The following is a 20,485-nucleotide window of genomic DNA, read 5'->3' as shown; positions in this document are numbered from 1 at the left end:
TAGTCCGACTGGTGATTAGCTGGGAATCGGAATGAATTAAAAGCTTTTTCACCACCAAGTATTTTGTCATTCGAAGGCCTGCTAGTGGGGCTTTGTACTCTACTTCGTTGTTAGATGTTTTGAAGCTTAGAGTGATCGCCTGCTTGAGCATTGAACAGTCTTGGGTGGCAAGAACCACGGCTGCTTATGAGCCTTTGTAGTTGGATGCGCTGTCGACATGCAAATGCCAGAAATCTCCATTGAGGGAGTAGGTGTGGCTAAAGTGTGTTCGGCTACCTTCAAGGTGTCGTTGGGCCACTCTGTTGCGTTGTCAAGGCTAGGCTTGAAGGCGCGATAGGGAGTCGTGGAGCTGGGGCCATGTTACATGTAGCAGGAGATGCTCAACTTTCGATGCTAGGCCATTTTAGAGCTGAATAATAGAGCAAGGGTCAGCTAGGGCCATGTAACACGCATCATGAGGTAGTGCTTGACTGCCAGTACATGTTGCTCTTACGTAGAATCTTCTGGGGTGACGAGGACAAAACTTGTTTCTGAGTGTGTTCGTCTGCCTTTGGCATGTCTTTTGGGCCGAGTTGTTGCGCTCGTCAGAAAACTTTGCATCTGCCAAGGTCTGCACCTTTATCGTCATGGGTTTGGATTCGGCGAAATAGTGCATCATGATGATGATTGCGTGCGTTTGAAGGTAAAACTTAAGCTTTTGGGTTATAACAAATATTACCAAAGTTAGCTTTTGAATTTTTAATAGCATCGATGAGAGCTTTTGAACTGTAGAATATAGGTAATCGGGCCCCTAACTCTTCTTGCATGATGGTAGAGTTTATTGCTACTTTAGATACCGTCAAACATGCAAATAAGTCTTCCGCTGCTTCTAGGGAGGTGATGTTGAGTACTTCTTCAAGTTCTTGAATGTGCATTGACGAGCCTCATCCCAAAGTGCACGTTTCTCTGCCAAAGTAAAAGAGTATGCCAAAGTTAGATCTTCTTTCATGATCAATTTTCTGAATAGCGGGTGGTTTGTTGGAAGGCCTTTTTAGAAAGCTGCTCTAGCTATCGAGTCGTTGCCTCCGACTATCCTTGCCTTCTCTACTTTGAATCTCCTCACATAATCACGAAGTGATTCCTTTGGGTTCTTCTTGATGTCAAATAAATGGTCGGACTTCTTTTTGATCGAGCGATATGATGAATATTCTTTAGTGAAAACCAAAGAAAGTTCGTAGAAATTTTGGATGGATTGTGGTGGCATGGTGTAGAACCAATCTTGTCTCTTGCCTTGTAGAATAGTGGTGAATATCTTGCACATGAGGTCATCGTTGTTTCAATACAGGATCATTGCGCTTCGGTAGTACTTTAAGTGTTTCTCCGGGTCTTCATCCCCTTTGAAAGATGTGAAATGTGGCATGCTGAATCCGTGTGGAAGGTTTACATGCTCGATCTCGTCCGTGAAGGGTAACCTGCTTATGTTGGTTATGTTCCGTCGTAATGCCTCGTCGGTGACCTCGTTACGTTGGAAATCATGCAATCGCTGGGTCAAAAGTCTCTCTACTCGGCGGGAGCAGGCTGGACCACGGGAGTGGGCTGCTCATTGGGAGCAAGCTGGGCCATAAGAGCAGGTTACTCGGCGGGAGCAGGCTAGGCAACGAGAGAGGGCTGCTTGGCGGGAGCAGGCTGGACCACGGGAATAGGCTGCTCGTCGGGAGCAGGCTGCTCAGCGCGTGATGTATACAAATGCGAGGCTTGGGCTCGGACCAGTGTAAGGTTAGATGGCACGGCTTGGGCCATGGTGGAACCTCGTAGTGGTGGTACCACTCCGCCTATGACCACATTTAGCCTCGTGGATCGCTGCGGTCCCATTTCTTGAGTATTAGAATTTTCACTTGTGGAATTTTCTAAATTTCTAGCCATTATATTTTTCTTATATGTTTTATCAAAGAACCTTTGCAAATAAAAAATTCTAACAATAAGAACATATGAAAAATATTCAAATGGACTAGAAAATAGAGAAAAAACATTTTTATGCAAGAGTCTTCTACGAGTATGGATCTCAACTCTCAATGAAAGCACTAATTTGTGGATGCAAATTTCTTCCCCCTTGATCTTGGACAAAATTGCACCTACAAAACAATTAACACCTTAGGTTAAGGCCAAGAGCCTCACACGCCCACGATGAATGAGGGGTTTTGGCCGAAGAATTTCTGATGCCAAAGTTAGAATTTAGAAAGAAAAAGTGTTTGGGAATTCTAGAGAATTTTTAGCAAGAGTTGGAAGTGGCTTTTTGGTGAGAATGGGAGTATATTTATAGGGATAGGAGGTGGCCGGCCTAGCTAGGGTTTTTGGGTTTAATTTAGGTTTAATTAGGGTAATTAAAAAGGGAAAATGGTGGAAAAGGTAGAGAATAAGATGGATTATTTTTTGTTGGGATTGGCCGGACCCTAGCATGATTTTGGGGTGATTTGTTTGCCAATTAAGGGATTAATTAGGCAATTAATCTCTTAATTGGTCAATTATTATGGTATTTTTAAAAAAAAGGGTTTTAGGAAATATGGAATAAGTATATTTATTTAGCTAAATAATGAAATAGGAAATATATGAATAAATTAGATTTTAAGTTGATACCTATTTTGGATACTTTTGACTTGATTGAGGGATAATTGCCTGCTGCTTGCGCATAGGAATCTCGGTATGCCCCAAGGGTAGTTTTGTCTTCTTTTGTCAAAAATCCATGTGTCACCGTGTGATTATTTTTTGCTCTACAAATACCCCCACACCTAAAGAGAATAAATAAAACTTTCGTTGAAATATTCTTTGAAATATTCTTCAACACTTAGCCTTTTAAATGTTGCAGGTGTTTGCTCAGTGATCAAGCTAGGGGCCGGGCCGATTTCACCATCAACTCTGGGGTTGTAAAATGTGGCGTTTGAGAGCCTTTATTTTTCAGAGTTCACAATTGCACGATGTTCAATGCTACGATACGTCCCATTTGCTATAACCTGCCATGCATACATGCATATATTTAAACACTAAAAATAAAAGGTCATAGCTGCAATAGGTATAATTATTAAGGATCAAGCTTGTGTTTGAAATAATTGTTCAACACATCTCTCACAAAATATAGAACGCACTCACGCAGTAAAAAGTTATTGAAGATTAAGCTATGTATGAAAGATTTACATGCTTAACAATATAGTCAGTAAACATGGCATGGATAACACTACATTCCTTTTTTTTTTTCGATAACAAAAAGTTTAGAGCAAGGGGAGACTACCCTGTTTGGGTTAAAACTTGAACTTTGGGCTTAAAAGGGAGTTGGCCCAAAAGAAGGACTAGGAGGAAAGGAGCCCGAAGCTCAGCCAAAGCCCAGAAGGCAGAAAAAGCCTTTTCCCGACTAGGTGTAGATCATTTGAACCACTTGTTCACCTACCTAGAGACCAAGTGGTGTAAACCAGCCAGCTAATCAGCCCAAAAGCACTTTATAGTGGCAGTACAAGTAAAAAGCTGATGATTCATTGCCTTTCAAGCTGCATTCGGGCAAGATTAAAGCTACAGAAGGCCAAGTCAAACTGTCTATAAAAGAAGAAAGAGAAATCAGAGATGAGGACACTCAAACAAACAAACAAATACACAAACTCTGCTCAAGCCAGATTTGCCTTCAACGAAGCTGTAGTCAGCCCAAGCCTTCATCCCTTTCGGGATCAACCCTCACCAAAAGCCTTTGTAAAAGCTCTGCTACCTTGTCTAAATCTTGTTGTAGTATCGATTTCCTTCTGTAAACTCATCTCCCTATCATTTTTTCTAAGCTCTCAATCCCCTTTATAAATCACAAAGATAGGAAGTTGCAAGACGACCAGCCTTGCCCGACCTTCTTTGTTTTTGTCTTTTCATTCATAAGTCTAGTAATATGTTGTATACTTCCATTTATATCCAAGTTAGTTCTAGCAAGTTGATGATTAAAAGACTCATCAGTGCTTGAATCCGATTGGAATCTGTATTCACAGTTTAAATCAGATCTAAGTTCTAAACCCTCGGGCATGTAAGATTGATCATTCAAAAGTCCTTAGTCTCAAGGCATAAAAAAGAACCTTATGTGGAATTAACCCATCCACGACAGTCTTTGATAACAAGAAGTCCGAAGTTACTTGGGGTGCAAGTAATCGACCTATGTCCTAGTTTTATTTCTGTTATATTATGATTATCGTAGAACGTTTGAGTATAGAAGTAATTATGATGGGAAGCCTCAAGGCCTACACCTAAGGCCCTAGAAAGGCACCTATTTGGATTCCTTATGCTCTTCGGGCTCGGGTAATTAGAAGTATAATAGTCATAACACTTCTGCAATCAATGAAACAAACATTATATGTTCGAGTACTGGGTTAGTTATTGATTGAGAGCCTCAACGCCTACACCAAAGGCCCCACAAAAGCACATTTCATAACTAAAATAGCCTCTCAGGTATATATACAATTAAAACTCAACATCTGTTTTACATTTGCCATGCTAAAGATGGCAGTGGCACTATTGAACACCTAAAAGTTAATCTTGATTGTGAGCCTCAAGGCCTACACATAAGGCCCTACAAAGGCACATTTCAAAGTTAACCCTGTCTTTCTCTTTCAGCCTTGCCCGACAAGCCTGACAGAAAGCGTCAACCGGCACCAACCTCTTGGGGAGCTGTGTGCTCATTCGCTAGGAAACATCCCCAATGGAAATTCTAGCCACGAACATAGTTTTGGCACACCTGGTGGGATTCCTTTAATCAGATCTTACTTACCAAAGAAATATATCAAGAAAACCTGAAGATTTAAAAAGAGCGGTTGTTCCAGAACATTTTGATAAAGACTTGCAAACTACCTTGTTGCAAATGTTGCAAAGACTGGAGAACGCCTCTGCAGGCTTCAGAAGTAAAGCAGACCTGGTTGTAAGACCAACTATTCATATATCTTTACCTCAACTTGGGGAAAAAGATAATAGGGAAAGAGAGAGACTTAAAACCAACCAGCCAGAGGAAGCAGTGGTGGGTAAACATACGGATCCCTTCTCAGAAGCCCCAGTAATATGATCAGTATGGCATGGGTCGAGAAGGGGAAAGAAAAGGTCGCAAGGGAAATAGAAGAAGGAAGACTGGCTAACAAATCCACAAAAGGGGTGATCAGATTGACTAAACATCCAAAAGCAACTATAATCAAATGGATGGTTCTTTACAGTAAATGCCAATGCGAGTGTGAGCTCGAAATACCACCAGCAGGAGTCCTCATGGATCATGAGCTGATCAGGATGAAGGAATAAGAAGAAAGAAAAGAGGCCCGTGAGAAAGCTAGGCGGACTGCAGGAATAGATACTTCCCGAAGTGTTTTTCAGCGGTTAGGAGGCGATTCCCAACCCAGAGCTTTATCAGAGATATTTCGTAATCATGAAGCTTCTGAGGAGGCAGAAGAGAATGATGCCAAAAAGCCAAAAGAGAGGGGTGTAAAACATCTTCAATATGGCCATATAGGGAAAAAAGTCAAGAGAAATGATAGGATAACAAATCCTGTTAAGAAAGATAACCCTGCCTGCCTCGGGCGAAAATGGTACGTGGTTGGGAAAAATGGACAGCCTGTTAAACAAATGGGAGCCTCTATGGTTAGAAGGGTCCAGAGGCAGCACAAAGCCTACATGAATTCTTTAAAGACCCCCGCGACATCTAAAGCATCCAAGAATCAAAAGTTTGAAAAAAAACGTCATCTGGGAGGAGTAGTCAGTTCCGTTGAAGGAGTAAAAAAATGTGGAGAGGGCTAATAGCAAAACAGAAGGTGAAGGAAACCATGTACCACAAAGCCTACACCTTGGGAAATATAGGATCTTGAGTTGAGCTCAAGAAGATATGATAATGATGCCAACTCCCGGATGGAAGACGGAGCCTATTTGTTTTGGAACTGTTTCGCCTGAAAGAAAACCACATTCTCTATCATTGGTGGATCCTTTCGGTGAAGTTCCAAAGCAAACACCATATTCGGGCATGAATCAACAGGAGGGGGCACCAGAACCATTGCTTCCAGAAGATGCGATGGCCTGGTTAGATGAGTTCATGGAATAGATCGGGAGCAAGAAAGAAAAACTGCCAGAGCCTAGCAATTTTCATATCAACATGGCGTATGTGCTATCCGCCATGTTTGGTGCCGAGCCTAATCAACCTGCCACTATGGAAGGAGACTATGTGACGACGGAGCCAATGATGGCCCATGTCAGTGTTGAGATAGCTGGAGAAAGAGAGTCGGGAAAAGCTGAATCTTCTTAAGCATCCAAAGATGGTCCTTTAAGGATCTATATGGATAAAATGGTGTTCAGCTGTCCAAACATGTTACTAGCCAACCATCTTAAGACAATATATGTTGCAGCTCATTTGGAAAGGATGCATTTCAAAAGAATTTTAATTGATGGAGGAACGGCTGTTAATGTACTGCCAGCCAAGCAAATGAAAAGGATAGGGAGAGGCATAAAAGATCTTATTCCTACGGACCTCACGATTTCAAGCCTTTCGGGCGTTATCACTAAAACTCATAGGATATTGCCCTTAGAAGTGGATCTGAGGTCCAAACAAATCATGTTGGCATTCTTTGTGGTAGATTGCACTTCCACCTATGGAGCCTTACTTGGAAGGGATTGGATTCACCAAAGTCTCGCCATACCCTCTACTCTACATTAACAAGTAGCTGTTTATCATAAGGCAGTGACAGAGGGACTAGGCTTTTGGGAGATGGTGGAGGCCGAATCACGGCCATTTCTCCCCACAGCCAATGTTGCGGAAGAGAGTTTCTACAATCCCAACGTAGGAATTCTGAAATGTTCCGGAGCAGATGAGAACGGTCTTCCTACCAAGGTGACGGCCCAAAAGCTTTTAGAACAAGGAATGCTCCTTACTAGCAAAGAGTGGGATAGACCTTGTATCGTCCCAACACCCCTACACCATCAATGATAGAACAAAAGAAGAAGGATCAGGTAATGGCAGTTAGGTCCCTGATCAAAAGACTGTTGGTGTAAGGGAAAGCAAGAAAGCAAGAAAGGGAGCTCTTAGATAAAGAAGAGCAGAAGTGGCAGCTAGGAACTCCGACCAATCAGGATAAAAGCAAAGAAGAGCTTTACGGAGAAGAGTTGGATATGGCCATACGAATGGCCGAGTACATATATGACTTGGATGGGCCAGACGACTTGCTCGAAAGCCCAGAGTTCGTTGAATTTTTTTGCGCAGAACCAGACAAACCACCACCAGAGGTTCAGGATCATTTGGAAGTCATTGATTTAGGGATAGAAGAATATCCAAGACCTATATAGATCAGTGGCTTGTTAGAAACTAATGATCGGGCAAAGATTATTTGTCTTTTACAAGAATTTAAAGATTGTTTTGCTTGGCATTATACTGAGATGCCAGGTTTATATTCAACCTTGGTGGAACATAGAATGCCCATCAAGGAGGGGTATAAACATGTTAAGTAAGCACCATGAAGGATGTCAAAGGAAATAGAAGAGAAGGTCAAAGAAGAAATTGAAAGGCTAGTAAAAGCTGGATTTATTAGACCAGCCAAATATGTAGAGTAGTTAGCCACCATTGTACCCGTTTAAAAGCCATAACAAAAGCAGTACGATGTTGTGTTGATTACAGAAATATTAATGGCGCCACACCAAAAGATGAATATCCCATGCCCATAGCTGACCTGTCCATAGATGCAGTAGCAAAATATAAAGTCTTATCTTTTATGGATGGAAATGCCGGATATAATCAGATAAAGATGGCTTAGGAAGATATACATAAAACAGCTTTTAGGTGTCCCGGTCATGTGGGGGCATATGAATATCTAGTCATGCCATTCGGGCTCAAGATTGTTGGTGCAACCTATCAAAGGGAAATGAATGCCATCTTTCATGATTTGATTGGCCAGAACATAAAGGTGTACATCGATAACATCGTGGTAAAATCCAAAACAGAAGAGCAGCATCTGACAGACCTCAGGCAAGCTTTAACAAGGATGAGGATCCATAAGCTGAAGATGAATCCAAAGAAGTGCGCATTTGGAGTAAGAGCGGGCAACTTCTTGGGGTCAAAGAGGAGTAAAAGTGGACAAAGACAAATCTCAGGCAATAATGGAGTCGCTTTCACCCACCAATAAAGTACAACTTCAGAGGCTTCTAGGCAAAATTAATTTCTTAAGGAGATTCATTACCAATTTAGCGGGCAAGATCCAACCATTAACTCATCTGCTGAGACTGAAGGATAAAGAAGATTTCGAGTGGGGACCACGACACCAAAGGGCTTTTGACAGCATCAAAGCTTATTTGACTTCTCCACCAGTGTTGGTACCATCTCAAAGGGGAAAACCCTTAAAGCTATATATCTCAGCTTCAGAAAAATCAATCGGAAGTCTACTAGCTCAAAACAATGAAGGCGGGAAAGATCAGGTAGTGTATTACCTCAGTAGAATTCCGACCGAGGTAGAAACAAGATACTCTCCAGTGGAAAGATTGTGCCTATCTCTATATTTCACTGCCAGTAAGTTGAGGCATTACATGTTACCTTGTCACGTGCACATCATTGCCAAGACAAATGTGATAAAGTATATGTTATCAAAACCAATGTTAACGGGAAGGATTAGGAAGTGGATTTTAGCATTATCAGAATTCAGCTTTCAGTATGTACCCCAAAGGGCAGTCAAAGGCCAAGCAATTGCCGACTTCTTGACGGAGCATCAAGAGTCTCAAGATGAGATAATCAATATCCCGGGGACCCTGGAAGTTACTAGTATTTGGATCCCGCCAAGCAAAGATATCTCGGGTAAAGAGGAGTAGGTCCAGCAAGAGATAAAAAGAGTGACTGGCCTCTGGATTACTCCTTGGAAGCTTTATTTTGATGGTTCCTATACTCAGAAGGCCTCTGGAGCTGGGATTGTCATTGTGAACCCCCAAATGGTTTATCATTATTACTCGTTCCTCCTAGATTACCAAGGGAACACCAATAATTGGGCAGAGTATGAAGCCTTAATAATTGGTTTGGAAATCTTGATGGATCTGGGGGCAGTAGAAGTAGAGGTGTTTGTTGATTCAGAGTTAGTAATAAACTAGCTAAATTGGGATTTCAAGTGCAGACATATCACCATGGCAGGGTATTACTTGGCGGCCATGCAATTGCTGAGTTATTAGGATTCTGAGATATCAGTTAATCATGTTCCCAGGGGATCCAACCTAGCGGCCAATGAGATGGAACAATTAGCCTTAGGCATGCCAATATAGGAAAGAAAAAATGGGGTAGATGTCGATATTCAAAGAAGAAACCTTCCTTCTATCCTAGAAAGAGGATTCAATCTGGATGTAATGGTTCTAGAAACTGAGATAGAAGATTGAAGGTCACCTATCATTCATCATTTAAATGATCATTCTTCACCCACAAGCAAGAAGAATAGACAGCAAGCAACCAAGTATGTCTTATGGGCGAAGAACCTGCTAAGGAAAACTCCAGACGGGTTACTATTGAAATGCTTAGGCCAAGAGGAATCTATGAGAGTGATGGCCGAGGTACATGAAGGAATATGCGGAACACATCAAGCTGGAACGAAGATGAGGTGGTTGCTTAGAAGGTATGGGTATTTCTGGCCCGACATGGAAAAAGATTGCAAGTCTTATGCCCGAGGCTGTGAAGAATGTCAAAGACATGAACCACTCCAACATATGCCTTCAATACCTTTAAATCCAATAGTCAAGCCTTGGCCCTTCAGAGGATGGGCAATGGATTTCATCGGGCAGATTTATCCAGCTTCTAGCAAGAGGCATACTTTCATAATTGTAGCAACGGATTACTTTACCAACTGGGTAGAAGCCTCGGCCGTAAAATCCATAACCTCAGTTGCAGTCAAGTATTTTATTGAGACCAAGATTCTGCATAGATTTGGGGTGCCCAAAACTATAGTAACGGATCGTGGCCCATCTTTTATTTCAAAAGAAGTTGAAGAATTTGCAAGCAAATACAAGATAAAGATGATCCAGTCCAGTCCTTACTACCCACAGTCAAATGGCCAGGCAGAATCCAGCAACAAGATTTTGGTATACATTATCAAAAGAATGGTGACAGATAGTCCGGAAAAGTGGCATGAAAAGCTGGGGAATACTTTGTGGGCATACCGAACCTCTAAGAGGGCAGGAACAGAGACAACTCATTATGCTTTAACTTTCGGGCAAGATGCAATGCTTCCCATGAAGATCAATGTAAGTTTTGTCAGAATTCAAAATCAGTTTGGGTTACACAGTGAAGAATACATCGAAGCCATGTGTCAAGGGATTGAAGACTTAGATGTAGCCCGAATTGAAGCCTTGAACCAGATTCAGGAAGGAAAGAGAGCTGTTGCCCAGGCTTATAACAAAAAGGTAAAGATAAAGTCTTTCAAGGAATGAGATTTAGTGTGGAAGACAGTCCTCCCTCTAGGGGCTCAGCTTAGGGGCTTTGGAAAATGGAGCCCGACATGGGAAGGTCCTTTCATGATTAGTCGAGTATTAGACAAGGGAGGATACTACTTGGCGGACCTCGAAGGAAATTGGTAGAGACATCCCATTAATGTCAAATTCTTAACAAGGTACTGTCCTACATTATGGGATGTTAGATATTGTTATATTGAAGAAGATGCAAGATAAAGCAGGCTTCAGGATGTCAAAGTACAGTGTTTGTTCATCAACCATTCAAGCAGACAAAAAGATAAAAGTTGATAAAATAATGTTTTATTCATTTCAACAAATTGGTGAAATTTGCATCAGATTCTGCCTCAATGCACAATGTATGGTTCATTCTAAATGCAATGGTGTCTCAACCATTTTCTGTTATCTTCATGGATAGAACCCGATCAGGTGATCGGGTTGTGCGGCCAAGATGAGCCTGGTAGATGACCCTCAATACGAACCGTCGCCAGGTATGATGGTAAAGCCCGACTTATCAAAGTAACGAGCAGGAGGGCAAGCCATCAGAAGGAAACCGCCTGACCAAAGGTGTTGGGGATAGCAGGGTGTTTAACCAAAGGTGTTGGAGATAGTAGACATTTGATGAAAATCCTTTTTCTCATGAAAATGGAGTTTTAGGAAACCCCAATTGAATTCAGATGAACCCATTTTCCAGTTTTAAAATAAAACTGAGAAGGTAAAAACGTCTGAGGGAGATAAAAGAGAAAGCTAAAGAGGATCTGTTGGTTGGACAGGAGCAATTTCGAGCCTGAATTTATAGACACCTCAGAGGATAGCTCAACGGTCATGAGAAGAGCAAGAGATGCAAGATTGCATTCGTCCCGTTTAGAAAACACAAGTTCCGAGATTAAGGTATACAAGCATGCAGCTATTCAATCAATATTGGCGCCTGGAATTCCAGCCTGAATATTAATTGAAGGGGGCTCTGTTTGGGTTAAAACTTAAACTTTGGGCTCAAAAGAGAGTTGGCCCAAAAGAAGGACTAGGAGGAAAGGAGCCCGAAGCTCAGCCAAAGCCCAGAAGGTAGAAAATGCCTTTTCTCGACTAAGTGCAGATCATTTGAACCATTTGTTCACCTACCTAAAGACCAAGTGGTGTAAACCAGCCAGCTAATCAGCCCAAAAGCACTTTACAGTGGCAATACAAGTAAAAAGCTAATGAGTCATTGCCTTTCAAGCTGCATTCGGGCAAGATTAAAGCTATAGGAGGCCAAGTCAAACTGTCTATAAAAGAAGAAAGAGAAATCAGAGATGAGGACACTCAAACAAACAAACAAATACACAAACTCTGCTCAAGCCAGATTTGCCTTCAACGAAACTGTAGTCAGCCCAAGCCTTCATCCCTTTCGGGATCAACCCTCACCAAAAGCCTTTGTAAAAGCTCTGCTACCTTGTTTAAATCTTGTTGTAGCATCGATTCCCTTTTGTAAACTCATCTCCCTATCCCTCTTTCTAAGCTCTCAAGCTTCTTTATAAATCACAAAGAGGAAGTTGCAGGACGAGATGATGAATATGATTGTTCAGGTCTTAGCGATGTCTAGCCTCCAAATCCCGATGCCAACACCTGATCTTGCTCCACCATTGACTTCCCAACCACTTCGCTCAGCCGATAACCAATAGAATGATGTATTAAACCTAGAAGATCTTTTTTGTTTGAAATAGGAGTTGCAAGGGTGTATCCCTAAAACATCCTTGAGGTTTTTGAACTTTAATCCTCAAAGAAGATTAAAATTCAATGAAAACCTTGTGTTAGATTGGATATTGATTTTAGTCCTCAAATGTGTACTTAATTCAAATTCATATTATATTTTTGTTTACTATTTAATAGATATTACATTAAAATTAAAATTTATTATTATACACATTTTAATTCGTTAATTTTATTTTGCTTCCTCTAATTAGTGTACCTAAACGTCCATATCATAATATATTTTACTAAATTAGTGTACCGAAATATCCGTACCTAAATATATTGTAGAGAACTAGTGGCACATAAGAAAATATGCAAAAACATAAGTGTACCAAAAAATTTCGTACCTAAATATATGATACTAAACTAGTGTATAGAAATGTCGGTACCTAAATATATGATACTAACCTAGTGTACCAAAATGTTCGTTCTTAAATATATTATAATCAATTAGTCGCGCAGAAAAAAATATGAAAAAACATAAGTGTACCGAAAAATCTTTACGAAAATATTTTCTTATAAAAGATACTTACCATAATGAGAATTAAAATTTATAATATTTTCATACAATTTAATTTACCATAAAATTATAAAGAAAAAAAAGAAGACATTTATTACGTATGCTGGCATTAAATAGAGTCTAGGGACTAAAATCAATTTTTAATCAATTTTTAATCTTGCATATGACATTTTTTTTAAAATTTCATCTTATTTAAGGATTAAAATCTAATTTTCTATTTTAGGAATTATGTAGCGTACCTATTGTAAACCATGTAAACCATCAGAGGTTATTGAAGAAGAGGATTATACAGAAGCAAGATGGAAGAAAGAGATAGAGAGAGAAGTAGAAGATCGAAGATATTAGAGAGAGAAATCTGTTGAGAATTGTTCTATATTTTCTTATTAGTTACAATGATTTGTTACAAGCTATTTATGTTATCATTTGGTAGCTTACACTCTAAGTAACAATATAACCAACTTAACTATCTTCATGATCTTTTGACACTTGTCCATTTCCTACCCATTGGATCTTAATACTCCTAACATCCCCCCACAAGCTCAGAGGCAGAGAATTTGAGCCTAAGATTGGCACAATGAGCCTAAACAAGAGGAGCAGATAAGCCTTTGGTAAGTATATCAGCAAATTGCTCATTGGAAGAGACAAAATGCACCTGCAGTTGCTGTTTTGCTACCCGCGCTCGAACAAAATGCACATCAACCTCTATGTGTTTTGTACGTTGATGCTGAATAGAATTTAAGGTCAGTGCTATAGCAGATAAGTTGTCACATAAGAGAAGTGCCTTTTCTACAACTGGAATCTGGAGAAAATGTAACAACTGTTGGATCCAATCAAGTTCAACAGTTGTAGTGGATAAAGCCCGATATTCGGCTTCCGTGGATGAGCGAGAAACAATATGTTGCTTCTTAGATGACCATGAAATAGGATTAGATCCCAAAAATACAACCATTCCAGTAGTCAATCTCCTATCATTAGGATCTCCAGCCCAATCTGCATCACTATATGCAGTAATATCCAGTGAACTCTTGACATAATGAATGCCACAACCTTGAGTAGCTTTTAAGTACCTAAGAATTCTTTTCACTACCATGAAATGTGACTCCTTAGGGTTTTGTATAAACTGACAAACCTGATACACTGCAAAAGCAATGTCAGGTCAAGTGAATGTTAAGTACTGTAAAGCTCTAACTAAACTTCGATATAGGGCATGATTATTATAAGGTTTGCCATCATCTTTGAGCAACCTATTGTATGGCAAACATGGAGTTGCACATTAGACAGCAGCATATCAGCCTTAGTTAACAAATCTGTAACATACTTGTCTTGAGAGAGAAATAAACCATCATTCTTCTACAAAATCTGAATCCCCAGGAAATAGTGTAGTGGTCCCAAGTCTTTGATATCAAACTCCCTTGTAAGAAAATGAATGACCTCAGTGATTGCTTGTGTTGCACTGCCAGTAATAATAATGTCATCCACATATAAGAGTAAAATCACCACAAAGCTGTTAACAACTTTTACAAATAATGATGAATCTGCATATGTGGATTTGAACCCCAAGGATGGTAGAAATCTAGTAAATCTCTCATTCCAGGCCCTTGGTGCCTGCTTTAATCCATATAAATATTTATGTAACCTGCACACATAATCTTCATGCTTTGAATCCACAAATCTAGGTGGTTGAGTCATGTATACTTCCTCTTGCAAGATACCGTGGAGAAAAGCATTTTTCACATCTAATTGCCTTAATGTCCAACCAAAATGTGCAGATAAAGCTAGAACCAGTCTTACTGTTGTAGGCTTCACAACCGGACTAAAAGTTTCCCTAAAATCAATACCCTCTTCTTGATTAAACCCTTTAGCTACTAGGCAAGCCTTATACCTCCCAATAGAACCATCAGCATTCTTTTTTATCTTAAAGACCCATTTACAGCCTACTAAGTTCTTATGTTTTGGTAGAGGTACCAGAGACCATGTACCTTGATTATGCAACGCTGAAATCTCATCTTTCATAGCCTCATGCCATACTGGGAACTTTAATGCAGACTTATAGGTTGCAGGCTCAACTTGACTCAGATTAACCCCTTTATGTTCATGTATAGCAGCTAAAAGAGCAATTTTCATGGAGATGCCATTTTTTGACCGTGTCTGCATAGGGTGGAGATTCACTGGTGGTATAAATATAACCACTTGTAGGTGTTCCAGTTGGAATTCAGGGACCACAGGGAGTGTAGGAGGCAAAGGCTGTGTAATTGCTGCACCAATGGATTGACTAGAGATTGAGGCTTCTGAGTTTGAACTCGTATCTGCAGCTAGTATAGAATGGAGCTCGGGAGAAACTTGATGCATATCAGTATTTGACATAGGACTCAAAGTAGCATTTAAACCTAGGTATGTAAAATCAAAAGATGGACCAAAGGTGGATGGACTCTGAGTTGTTGGTAAAATAAGAACACTATTTTGATCTGGTATTGGAATAAGTGATGGGATGAATGATGGTAATGGTGCAAAAGTAACAGATTGGTATTTGAGAACCAAGGACTTGTAAGGAAACTCAGTTTCATCAAAAATCACATGTCTTGACACATAAACTTTCTTTCTAGACACATCATAGTAGAGATACCCTTTATACTTAGAAGCATATCCCAAGAAGACACATCTTGTTGTTCTAGGTTCTAATTTTGTGCTAGTGTATGGTCTTAACCAAGGATAGCAGGAACACCCAAAAACTTTCAATTGTTGGATCTTAGGGAAAGAATTATGCAGCAACTCAAATGGGGATTTATGATCTAATGTTGATGATGGCATTCTATTAATCAAATATATTGAGGTTTGACAAGCAAATGACCAAAACAAGGATGGTAATCAAGCAGTCTGTAACAAGGTAATGGATGTTTCAATGATGTGTCTATGTTTTCTCTCTGATGTGCCATTTTGTTCTGGTGTATAAAGGCAAGACATCTGGTGACTTACTCCTTTATCAAGAAGAAACTTTTGAAATGCCTTACTTATATATTCACCACCACCATCGCTTTGAAGAACTTTTATGGATGTATGAAACTGATTTAAAATAAAATTGTAGAATGACACAAAAGTTGGAAAAACATCACTTTTATTGCATATTGGAAAAAGCCAACAATACTTAGTACAATGATCAATGAAAGTCACATAATACTTGAATCCCTCTAAAGACACACAAGGAGCAGGGCCCCACACATCACTATAAACAATATCAAATGGGTTTACAGACTTTGAAACCGAATGAAGAATGGTAGTTTACTAAACTTACCTTCTAGACATGTTTGACACAATGAAGGGATACTGTCAGCAACACAAGAAATTTTTGAATTGCTTAACATCTTATAGACTATTTTATTTAAAGGGTGACCTAGCCTCTTATGCCAAATGCTGACAGTGACTTGTTTGCCAAGAAACGTTACAGTTTGTCATTTATTGTCGACTGGAAGAGAACCCGATGAGATGATGGGATACAATCCATTGTTACACAGCCCTTTGTAAAGGATCATCCATGTGGCTTTGTCCTGAATCCAAAATGAAAATGCATCGAAAATCAACCAGCAGTTATTATCCAAACAGATTCTATGTACAGATAGTAAGTTTTGTGACAGTTTTGGAACATATAGAACATAGAACAGAATTGAGCTTTATAGGCTGCATTGGAGTTGTTAAGAAAGAAGAACCAATGTGAGAGATAGCTAACCTTCACCATTAGCTGTCTGGATTACTTCATTTGCGGGATATGAAGTTGCTAAGGAAAGATTATTCAACTCGGAAGTCATATGATTATTTGCACCTGAATCAGTGAGCCAAACTTGTTGTTGTACAGGTGCAGATGGTACTGAGAATGGAGAAGTAGCAGCATGCATTGCATTTATTTATGTGGTAAAATTCTTCTGAAAACAAGTTTCTGCACTATATAAGGATTGCCACAAATCTGACAACCTGAAGAAGCAACTGCCTTCCTATATCTACAGGTATCAACAAGGTGATTGTTTTTACCACAAATTTGACAGCCTTGAAATGTGGTTGTATTCCTAAACTGGCAAGTAGAAGCCAAATGATTACTCTTCCCACAAATCTGACATGGTTAATTCTGAAAACCATAGTTTAGAGCCCTTGGTGGAGATGTACCAAGAATTCCAGGGGCATGGCTAGAATGAAAATTCTCGTTGTTGCCAAACTTTGAATTAAAGTTGGAATTGAACCGATTTCTACCCTTATTGTTGTAGTTGAATGCCTTGTAACCATTGGAATTAGGACTATTATTATTAGCACCAGAACCAAAGAAAGACTGATTTTTGGAAGGAAAACTATTGGTTTGTGCCATTAATGCAGATAACACAGGTAAATTAGAGCCATTTTCAAGCAAAGCTTCTTCCGCAAGTAGTTGAGATCGAAGATCTTTCAATGATATCACAGTCTCATGACCCCTAATCACAGATCTTATGGTATTGAATTCAGCAAGCAACCCATTTAATGTAAGAATCACAATGTCATCATCATCAAAAAATACACCAGTAGCAGACAATAAATCTCTTGCTTCTTTAATTATCCATAGTTCTTTAGAGCTAGTACTTCCAATTACACAAGAAACTGCAACAGGAGACAAAGTTGCAGTAATTAATTGCATTAACGCCTTATCATACATCTTCCATGTCTTGTAGTCATCAGTTGGAACCCTTGTAGAGGAATCACCAGACAAAATTGCCGAATTATCAGAGGAATCTTGACTGAATTGAGCAAGACAGGGCATTGAACCATAAACAAAACCAATTATGCTATGGCCTTCAAGAAGGAGCTGCATCTGGAAATGCCAAGCCAAATAGTTCGTCTCATCCAATTTCACATTTACCGAACTTGAAACAGACGAAATCAAAGAAGTAATCGGAGATTGGAAAGTCTGTAACTGAGCAGTTGTCACCATTGTTGCAGATTGTAAAGAAATCACAAAGAATCTTGACAGAAACCAAACCACAAAGAGTTGGTGGGCACGTTTTGAAGATTGAAGAACCAGACTGATGATTGCAAAGAAAGCACCACAAATACGAGAAACTAATCTGCAATATACCAATGTACCAGAAACCAATCACAGTAGCGAAAGAAATCGAAACCAAGATCTACAAATCCGTCAAGCTTTTATGCTTGTTCCGGCGATGATACCATGTAAACCATCAGAGGTTATTGAAGAAGAGGATTATACAGAAGCAAGAAGGAAGAAAGAGATAGAGAGAGAAGTAGAAGATCGAAGATATTAGAGAGAGAAATCTGTTGAGAATTGTTCTGTATTTTCTTATTAGTTACAATGATTTGTTTCAAGCTATTTATACTATCATTGGGGAGCTTACACTCTAAGTAACAATATAACCAACTTAACTATCTTCATGATCTTTTGACACTTGTCCATTTCCTACCCATTGGATCTTAATACTCCTAACACCTATGTGTATAGATACAAAGGATTTGAAACAATTTACCTCATAAAAAGGACCAATATAAAAAACTAATTCGACACCTGAGTTTAGTATATATAGGAAAATTATGTTAGGATGAATATATACCTAAATGCCCTAATGCACTGATATCTAACAATAATATTATTAGACACATACAAATGATCTCATTAGTAACACTTATTAATAGAAGTAAGTCAGTATGTTACACTCACTTATATCAATACTCAACTAGAGATTGTCAGTAATAAAATCAGTTTTTTTTTTCCTTTTACTAGGTAACGTTACTCTTCGATATATTCGTGCATTCACATTCATATTGCAAAATATCATAGACAAACATATTTATTTGGAATCATGAGAGGACCTGAAAGGAGAAGGGAGTTTTGGGAGTAAGCGAGGCTTCCTCAGTTGGACAGGAAGGGTGGTCAAGAAGAAAGTGTCAACCCAATCGAGTTTTTGGTCTTCAGAAACTACAAAGGATTGTCCAAAACCTTCAATGTCTCCTGGCTGTTGCGAAATTTTTTTCTTCTCTTCCATGGGTAGGTTGAAGAACTCTTGAGTTTCTGTCTTCATTTTCTCCAACAAGGAAGAGCTCACACCATGGTTTACCAACTGTAAAAATATATAGAGTGAATAAATACTATGGCCAAAAAACCTACGAAATAGCAAATTCTAAAATTTATTATGCAGGCAAGGTGAAAAAAACATAGGTTAGGCCCAGAAAGTAGCCAAGTTAACCAAGGAAAAGAAGAACAAAAAGATATAATATATTTTGTAGCAACCTAATTTATAGCTTAATGCCTAGGCTTCCACATCATGGTATTTGTTTGCACCATACTTCACCCGAGCAGGGGGTCTCACATGTAAAGTCAAACGGCCATATGTACTTCACGTTATCCAAGTTATGAATCCCAAATCGGAGAGAAGAGACTTTACATGTTCTTATATTAGTTGAGCTACACTCCATATTGCCACTTGATTTTGTTATGAAACCTCAGTATTTTTCAGATCAGCCCATTCGATTGATACCTAAAATGGTTTTATCCGTAAAAACGGTCCTTAAATAACCAAAAAGTCGAAGCCATGAATTTCCAAAAGGGTAGGCTGGCTATTTTTAAGTTTGACTCACTTGTTGCTAACATGAATTTCAACCAACGACAAATCAAGGGAAAGTTTGATATAGAAGTGGACTGCTAATTTAGCTTAACTTGAGGTGAAATATATATAATTAATTACATGATTACATAGTTATGTACTGCTTTTCATATCGCCAACGAAGACTATGATACTAGACTAAATGATCATCGACAAATTCCTCGAACTCGTGGGCGCAAAAAACAATCAGAACTATTTGATGAAAGATTTAAGTGGAAGAGGCTAGGTAATTTAATTACCTGAAAGAAACCCCACTCTTGGCAAGCAAAATGGAGCCTGGCTATTTCAGATTCAGAAATGGTTGATGTTGGAACTTTCCAATTAGCAAGAACCCTAAATCACAATCCACATACATGTATCTGAACAAGAGTTTGATTATCAATTCAATCCAAATGCATTTGATAGAAAGAAATAAATAACTTCTCACATTTGGCTGCCGTATGTTTGATAAAGCCATAAAATCGTGAATAAAGAAGAATCTTCTATTCAATGGGGACCTTATGTTCTCACTACAATAGGGCTAGTTTTTGTATAGAACATTTTCCTCTTGAGCAGGGACCGTTCCATATATAGATGTTGTTCCAAACTGCATTCCACCTATTATGGAGCAGTTGGTAACTGAAAGCACTACTCAATCCTTATAGACGTGGGGCTTTCCATCACTTCAACATGTTTGCCTTAAGGTCCTACTTTAAAGGAAGGAAGTTAACCTAATAATTAACTCTAACTGATTATAATTATAATGTGACAATTCCTTATCATGATTTGTAGAGTCCAAATAAGATTCCAACAGTTGATTCTTGGGAAAGCAATTGCTGCATGTCAATGGATGGTATTTGATGAGCATGATGATCAGAACTGATGATCTCTTGATGATGAGGCTGTATGTATCTGGGTGGGATTGTGAGTATTGGCTTCTGTACTAATTCTTGAACACTAGGAACAAGAAGAGAACCACCGTACAAGCCCTTCCCTGCAAATGCCTTTTCTTCCATACTTAGCTTTTGCGTACGCTGTAAGTAATGGGTGTTTTAGATAGGCTCTGGTAATGGTATATATACTAACTGTGTAGAATACTATGTGTGTGGGCAGGGGCGGATCCACAGTGGGGTCGTCGGGGTCGCACGACCCCTTGGAAACCATGGAAACAACCTTGAAGCTCCCATATGCGACCTCTTGC

At 39.3% G+C, this 20,485-nt stretch overlaps 2 protein-coding genes across 2 annotated transcripts in view; both read right to left on the bottom strand.

Moving 5' to 3' along the window:
- Window positions 1-20,485, bottom strand: part of LOC126590036 (protein SRG1-like) — a 102,121-nt gene that overhangs the window by 48,593 nt on the left and 33,043 nt on the right. The window lies entirely within an intron of this gene.
- LOC126590466 (uncharacterized) lies at window positions 16,785-20,301 on the bottom strand. Its single transcript, XM_050255919.1, has 6 exons — window positions 20,097-20,301; window positions 19,893-19,902; window positions 19,733-19,787; window positions 19,545-19,638; window positions 18,515-18,762; window positions 16,785-17,754 (listed from the first exon to the last, which is right to left on the bottom strand). Exons 1-6 carry the CDS (start codon window positions 20,298-20,300, stop codon window positions 16,785-16,787), a joined length of 1,581 nt encoding a protein of 526 aa, XP_050111876.1. The 5' UTR covers window position 20,301.

Source organism: Malus sylvestris, chromosome 11 (genome assembly GCF_916048215.2).
Source record: "Malus sylvestris chromosome 11, drMalSylv7.2, whole genome shotgun sequence".
Classification (NCBI taxonomy): Eukaryota; Viridiplantae; Streptophyta; class Magnoliopsida; order Rosales; family Rosaceae; genus Malus; species Malus sylvestris.
The sequence above is the reverse complement of the archived record's forward strand: the minus strand, read 5'-3'. Positions and strand labels throughout refer to the sequence as shown.